This window comes from Anomaloglossus baeobatrachus, chromosome 12 (assembly GCF_048569485.1).
Source record: "Anomaloglossus baeobatrachus isolate aAnoBae1 chromosome 12, aAnoBae1.hap1, whole genome shotgun sequence".
Lineage (NCBI taxonomy): Eukaryota > Metazoa > Chordata > Amphibia > Anura > Aromobatidae > Anomaloglossus > Anomaloglossus baeobatrachus.
Window position 1 is genome coordinate 93,295,514 of NC_134364.1, and position 7,822 is coordinate 93,303,335.

The 7,822-nt window shown below is 43.0% G+C and overlaps 1 protein-coding gene across 1 annotated transcript; it reads right to left on the reverse strand.

Moving 5' to 3' along the window:
* Positions 1-5,393: 5,393 nt before the first annotated feature.
* Positions 5,394-6,314, reverse strand: LOC142257517 (olfactory receptor 5AP2-like). The gene has a single exon (XM_075329660.1). It carries the CDS (start codon positions 6,312-6,314, stop codon positions 5,394-5,396), a length of 921 nt encoding a protein of 306 aa, XP_075185775.1.
* Between the last annotated feature and the right edge of the window lie 1,508 nt (positions 6,315-7,822).

A 7,822-nucleotide genomic window follows, 5' to 3' on the forward strand; every position in this document is an offset into this window, starting at 1 on the left:
GAGAAAAGGCAAATTGGACATAATTTCATACAGCTCCAAAAATGGGCCGGATTTTTTGTCGGGGCACCCTCAACTTAATATTTGGTTGCACACCCTTTGGAATACATAACTGCAATCAGTTGCCTCCTATAACCATTAGTAAAATAAAAAAAAAATGGTAATTATGCAATTTTCATACTGGTCACTGGATTTATTTTACCTTCATACGTCTTGTCATTACAGGAACACTTTGCACATGATCCACCAAGCACAATAGGCAATGTCATAGCTGACCCCTTTCCCCCTCCTTCCACAATGACGTTTGCATACACTCATTAGATGCTTCTACAAAAAGATGGATGTAAGTTTGCTCGTTTTGGCTATGTACATGTGTTATTTCCTGAAACAACAGAAAGTTGGAGTCTAAACAAATCTCAATGGCTGGTGTAAAATGACAAGATTTCTAATTTTTATGTCTTAATTAGAGATGAGCGAACCTCTGAAGGCTTGAGTTCGGTTCGTCGAATGGACTCCGCGTTCAAGTTCGGTTCGATGAACCTTTCGACGAACCTCTCGAACCCCATTGAAAACAATGGGAGGCAAACACATAAAAACACATTATACATGTACACATACAGTTAATAAACATTGCCATAACACTTACAGGTCCCCGGGACGCGTCCTGCACTCTGTCTCCCGCCGCTTTTTCTTCCGATAATCGCTGCGTCCTCCCGGTAACCAGCACTGATGATAGGACCTTCCGTGACGTCAAAAAAAGCATGTGACCAGTCACGTGTCTATTATCTCATTAGCTAAAGACTGGTCACATGGCTATGACGTCATGCTAAGTCCTGTCAGTGCATCTCTCCGGTACGCGGTGCTCATTTGTGTATCTCCGTGTACCAGCGAGATGATCTGGCACATGGTTGGCTTCCCCGTTCTTGCATGTGGGCGCTCTTTACAGAGTCAGCTAATGCAAGGACTGGCTGCCACAGCCGGTGAATTGCGGCACTGGGAATCATGTGATCGGAGCACCGCCTGTCAGCGGTGAAGTCACCGCTTACAGCACGCAGCTTCTCCTCACTCACTGAGTGATTAGACTGCACGGGATCAGCAGCATTCTTCCTCCCATGCAGTGCTGGCTGATGTAGCAGAGCTGCATGGGTTGAAGGAGAAAGAAGACAGAAGACCATGGATCATGGAGGGATGAGAGGGAGTAATAAACATGGAGTCTCTAAGTGTGTCTATGTATTTATTTCTATTAAAGTATTTTTTCTCTGTGTGGTGTCTTTTTTTTTAACCCTTTATTGGAGATTCTTAATAGCCGGGTCAAACTTGCCTGACGTTAATAATCTCTGGCTTAAAACTAGCTAGTAAAACAAAGTTAGTATTAACTCATTATTACCCAGCAAGCCACCCGGCTTCAGGGCTGCTGGAAGAGTTGGATACAGTGCCAGATGATGGCGCTTCTATGAAAGCGCCATTTTCTGGGCGGCTGCGGACTGCAATTCTCAGCAGAGGGGCCCAGAAAGCTCGGGCTAACCTGTGCTGCAGATTCCAATCCCCAGCTGTCTAGTTGTACCAGCCTGGACACAAAAATGGGTCAAAGCCCACGTCATTTTTTTTTTAAATTATTTCATGAAATTCATGAAATAATTAAAAAAAGGGCTTCCCTATATTTTTAGTTCCCAGCTGGTTACAAATAGGCAGCTGGGGGTTGGGGGCAGCCCATACCTGCCTGAGGTACCTGGCTAGCATACACAAATATGGCGAAGCTCACGTCATTTTTGTTTTAGTTTTTTGGCAAAAAAAAAAAAAATGTTTCCCTGGATTTTCCATTGCCAGTGAAGGTAACACCAAGCAGTGGGGGTTAGCAGCCAGTAGCTGCTTGGGTAACCCTTAGCTAGCAATACAAAAAATGCAGTGGGAGCCCATATATTTTTTTTAAATTATTTATTTAAATAACTAAAAAAAAAAATGGACTTCCTTGTATTTTGATTGCCTGCCATCACAGTACTGTAAAAATAAATCCTTAAAAAAAATAACGTAGCACTCCACAGTATTTTTGATTCTCAGCGCAGATAAAGCAGATAGCTACGGGTTGCCAACCCCATCTGCCTGGCGTTACCTTGGCTGGCAATCAAAATACAAGGAAGCCCATTCATTTTTTTTTAAAAAAAAATAGTTTTAAAAAAAAACAATGACGTGGGATCCCCCCATTTTTGATAGCCAGCTAGGGTAAAGCAGATGGCTGTAGCCTGAAAACCACAGCTGGCAGCTTTACCGTGTTTGGTGATCCAATGTTGAGGTCACCCCAGGCTCTTTTTTATAATTATTTTATAACTATTAATAAATACAAAAAAAAAGTAGGGTCCCCCCCAAATTGGATCACCAGCCAAGGTAAAGCGGACAGCTGTGGTCTGGTATTCTCAGGGTGGGAAGGTCCATAGTTATTGGCCCTTCACAGCCTTAAAATAGCAGGCCGCAGGCGTCCCAGAAGTGGAGCATCCACTAGATGCGCCAATCCTGGCGCTTCACCCCAGCTCATCCCGTGCCCTGGTGCAGTGGCAAACGGGGTACTAAATGGGGTTGATACTCGCTTTAAGGTCACCTGACATCAAGATTAGCAGTTTGTGATGTCATGGCGTCTATCAAATACCCGACATCACAAACTGTCAGTACTAACAAAAAAAATAGACAAAAATTTATTTGAAAAAACAGTCCCCAAACCATTCTTTCTTTCACCAATTTATTGTAAGGAAAAAAAAATAAGGGGGTCCCACGACGACTCTGGACCATCTTCAATATGGGGGGACATGCTCAGGGAACGTATCCCCCATTTTCTAGGAGTGCAGACCCTCCATGTGAGGAATGTGGGTGCAATGAATCTGCACCCACTCTCCCCGGGTCCACAGCAGCAGAGTCCATGTCGTAACTGTTGCTACCAAAGCTGCAATGCCCTGCTCATGAGGTAAGGGGATGCCTAATCAGGAGAACTATTCTACATTTCCAAATATTGGTATTTGCTGATATTAATATTCCACCTACTATATATTGGGGATAGGATCTTGGAGATGGCATACTCCTTTAATTCCAGTTATCCAGCTGAATGAATACTAAACAACAGAGCTAGCTATTTAGATGTGTTTTCTTGTGGCGTATAACGGACTCTAATGTTTGGTAGTCGTTCAGCAGGGCAACTATAAAATCAAATACCTCCATTTGGAAATGTAGTATAGCTCTCATGATCAACTATGTTCCTTACCTCATGAGCAGGGCATTGTAGTAGCTTACAGATGCATGGTTAAAACCACTCACTGTGCCTGAACACAGGAAGCTGAGCTGACAGCCGCTCTGTGCATGCGGCAACGTCTATTGTGAAGGAGGGGGCTGCGGGGGATCAACGCTGCACAGGTACCGTGGGACACCGGGGAGCACCATTGGGGTTATAGGGGGTGACCTGGCAGGGCCTGGGGAGGAGTTTTCTGTTGCATGTGTCATGGCACATGCGACAGAAATCAGAGGAGTAGGGTGAATGCGGCCGGCGCGCTGCTGTGCGCGTGGCCATCTTGGATTTCCGTGAGGGGGTCGGGGGGGCACTTTGGAGACATCGGGGGACCGGGGAGGAGATTTATTTCCCATCTGACATGTTTGTTCATGCCAGATGGGAGATAAATAATTTTTTACCGGCGCTGTCATTTACTGTAACGTGATCATCGGTATACGGTGTATACCGGGGATCACGTGAGCGGGGACCGGAAAAACTGGCCTGAATCATGATCTCCAGGGTCTCAGCTACCCCTGAAACCCCGGAGATTTTCTGACGCCAGGGGGCGCTATTCACTTATTTCTGCCTTCTGTTTATAAACGGCAGATCAGAATAAGGCTACATTCACACGACCGATCCGTTTTTGCGGTCTGACAAAAACTGTCCTTTTTTTCATGGGTGCATCCATGTGGCATCCGTTTCCGTTCCGTATACGGTCCGCATGTCATCCATTTGTCATCCGTGTGCCTTCCATTTTTTTGCGTACTGCAAAAAAACTGAAGGAGGGAAAATACATAAATTTACCCAGGATCCATAGCTTTAACCTACATGAGGTGGTCACATGTTCACTCCAGTGTCATTTTCTACTGCTTTTCACAGCGTAGAGCGCTCTGGTGATTTTCCTGTGCTTGTACACTTCATATCAGTCTTTTCTGTCATTATAATGGCAAAAAGACACATAATGTCCCACTCTCCTGCATTTTGTAATTTTGCACCCTTTGGTGCCTTTTATGTGGCACTAAGGGGTGCTTAGCCTTGTATTTAGGCAAAAAAAAAAAAATTTAAAAAAAAAAATGACGTGAGGTTCCCCCTATTTTTGGTAGCCAGCTAGGGTAAAGCAGACGGCTGCAGCCTGCAGACCACAGCTGGCAGCTTCTCCTTGGCTGGTAATCCAAAACTGAGGGCACCCTACGCTGTTATTCTAAATTAAATAAATAATTAAAAAAACAAAACACGTGGGGGTCCCCCCAAAATTGGATCACCAGCCAAGGTAAAGCGAACACCTGGGGTCTCATATTCTCAGGCTAGAGAGGTCCATGGTTATTGGACTCTCCCCAGCCTAAAAATAGCAGGCCACAGCCTCCCCAGAAATGGCGCATCCATTAGATGCGCCAATCCTGGTGCTTCGCTCCAGCTCATCCCGTTGCCCTGGTGCGGTGGCAAACGGGGTAATATACGGGGTTAATACCAGATGTGTAATGTCACCTGGCATCAAGCCCTGGGGTTCGTGATGTCAGGCATCTATCAGATACCCGACATCACCAACCCAGTCAGTAATAAAAAAAAAATAGTCGACAAACACATTTTTATTTGAAAAACACTCCCAAAACATTCCCTCGATATCGATATCGCTAGCGAGCGTACCCGCCCCCGTCGGTTGTGCGTCACGGGCAAATCGCTGCCCGTGGCACAAAACTTCGCTTACACCCATCACACATACTTACCTGCCTAGCGACGTAGCTGTTGCCGACGAACCGCCTCCTTTCTAAGGGGGCGGTTTGTGTGGTGTCACAGTGGCGTCACTAAGCGGCCGCCCAATAGAAGCAGAGGGGCGGAGATGAGCGGGACGCACATCCTGCCCTCCTCCTTCCTTTCGCATTGCGGGCAACTGCAGGTACGAGGTTGTTCCTCGTTCCTGCGGTGTCACACATAGTGATGTGTGCTGCCGCAGGAACGACAAACAACCTGCATCCTGCACCAGCAATGATATTTGGGATTTGAACGACGTGTCAATGATCAACGATTAGGTGAGTAATTTTGATCGTTAACGGGCATTACAACGTTGCTAACGAGGCCGGATGTGCGTCACGAATTTCGTGACCCCAACGACATCTCGCTAGCAATGTCGTTGCATGTAAAGTGCCCTTTAGTGAAACAATTTTTTTATGGTAAATTTTACGTCCTTATTTCTTACGCTATAGATAAAAGGGTTCAACATCGGAGTCACAACGGTATATAGGATTGATACAGTCCTGTCTGTTTCAGGAAAATAGGCAGAACGCGGTCGTAGATACATGAACATAATTGTCCCATAGTAGAGAGTGACTACAATGAGGTGGGAGGCGCATGTTGAGAATGTCTTCTGCCTTCCTTGAGAAGACTGGATCTTCAAAATGGTGGTGATGATGTGGATGTATGAAATTAGAGTTAAGAAGAAAGCCATCATAACAATGATACCTGCAGAAACATACATTGCTATTTCGTTGAGTCTGGTATCTCTGCAAGATATTTGCAAAATTGGAGGTATCTCACAAAAGAAATGGCTGATATAGTGGGACTTACAGTAGGGTAGTTGGAAGGTAATGAACACGTGAACAGTGGAGTTCGTGAAGCACCCCAACCAGGATCCTACTGCTAGAGAAATGCACAAGCGCTTGCTCATGATGGTGTGGTAGTGCAATGGCTTACAGATGGCAGCAAATCGATCAAAGGCCATAACTGCAAGTAATATACACTCAGTGGCCCCCAAGGCTAAAGAGAAATACATCTGGAACGCACAACCCAACAGGGAAATTCTTCTGTCTTTGGCAAGAGTGTTCACTAAAATTTTGGGAACGATGGTGGATGAGAAGCAAATGTCAATAAAAGAGAGATTAGTCAAGAAGAAGTACATCGGGGTCTGTAGAGTTGGATTAATCCCGACCACAATAATGAGTAAAAGATTTCCCGCTAATGTTACAATATACATCACCAAAAACAGAAAGAAGAAGATATCCTGAAGAAAAGGAACGTCTGATAATCCAAGAAGGATGAACATGGCTGGAGATGTTACATTTGTAGAGTCCATAATATGCGCCTCTTAAATGCTAAGACGGAATGAAAAATGTTTCATGCAAAACTGACATAATAATTGATTTTCGTTCTTCGCTTTTCCACCTTAACTAAAGATGAGCTAATTAATTTCTGTCAATTGTTTCAGAATTCACTGAATTATTCAAAGTTGAATTATTTTCTTCTTGTTAAAAGCTTAAAATAGACACACCCATTTTATACACTGCATAAAGAATGTATCAGAGAAAGCGCAAATGGAAATATTAAATGTAACAAATTTGAATGAATTTGCATGAATTGCAAAAAATACCCATTGTCCTATTAGGTATATTGGGCATAACAAAAGATTGCATGAGCTAGAGAAGGCTGATATGACCTCAGATATCGCTAAGAAAGGCTTCGTCATAATGGCTTTCAGCAATCAGATCAAATGGTATTGCACAGTCAATCGGGATGAACTATCATAGACTGTATAAAAGTCAAGACAGGGAATGCAGCAGCCACTTTGTCATGAATCTGGATAGTGACATTACTAAGATTTTTTGTGTTAAAGAGCTGAAAACATTTTCAATACAGTCCTGTGGGATTGCAGAGAATTACACATCTATTCAGAGCATTTGGAGGCTATGCAGTACTTGTGATTTGCAGAGAATCAATTAGCTGGGAATTAAATGTTTGGGTAAAATTCAATGAACCTAGACAATATGAATTTGAAAAAAAAATGCTGATCTCAAAAATCTATGTTTAGATTAATTGCGTATTGTTATTGTTTAATTGTTTATATTGTTTATTTTAGAATAAATAATTCTAAATTATTAATAAATATAAATATTAATATACTGTATGTGGTATATTACAAAAGTAAGTACACACCTCATATTTTTGTAATTATTTTATTATATCTTTTCATGGTACAACACTGAAGATCTGCCCCTGTGATACAATGTACAGTGTCAGTATGCAGCTTGTATAACAGGGTATATTTGGTGCCCTCTAAATAACTCAACACATAGCCATTAATGTATAAACCTCTGTCAACAAAAGTGAGTACACCTCGAAGTGAAAATGGCCAAATTGTGCCCAATTAACTAATTTCCCTCCCCGTTGTCTTGTGACTCATTAATATTACAAGGTCAAATGTGTGAATGGGGGGCAGGAGTGTTACATTTGGTGTTATTGCTTACATACTGTCTAATTCAATGTGCAAATAAAGAACAAAGACAACAAATTATGAATGTAAAAATAAGGAGAAACTGACTACAAAATAAAATGTGTCAGATGTACCTCTGTGATTTTCCTGATGAAGGAGACTGCAATCTCCAAAATGCGTTGAATCATAGGTCAACTTTACAAGTCCTTTGAATTCTTCACAGCAGAATGTGTTTTTAATCCTTTCCTCCACCTTCTGCTTTGACCCTCCAAGAGGATCACAGCCCCCTAAAGGCCCCGTCACACTAAGCAACATCGCTAGCAACATCGCTGCTAACGAACAACTTTTGTGACGTAGCAGCGATGTTGCTAGTG

Coding starts and splice junctions, on each gene's coding strand:
- LOC142257517 (XM_075329660.1), bottom strand. CDS start 6,314: ATGGACTCTACAAATGTAACATCTCCAGCCATGTTCATCCTTCTTGGA.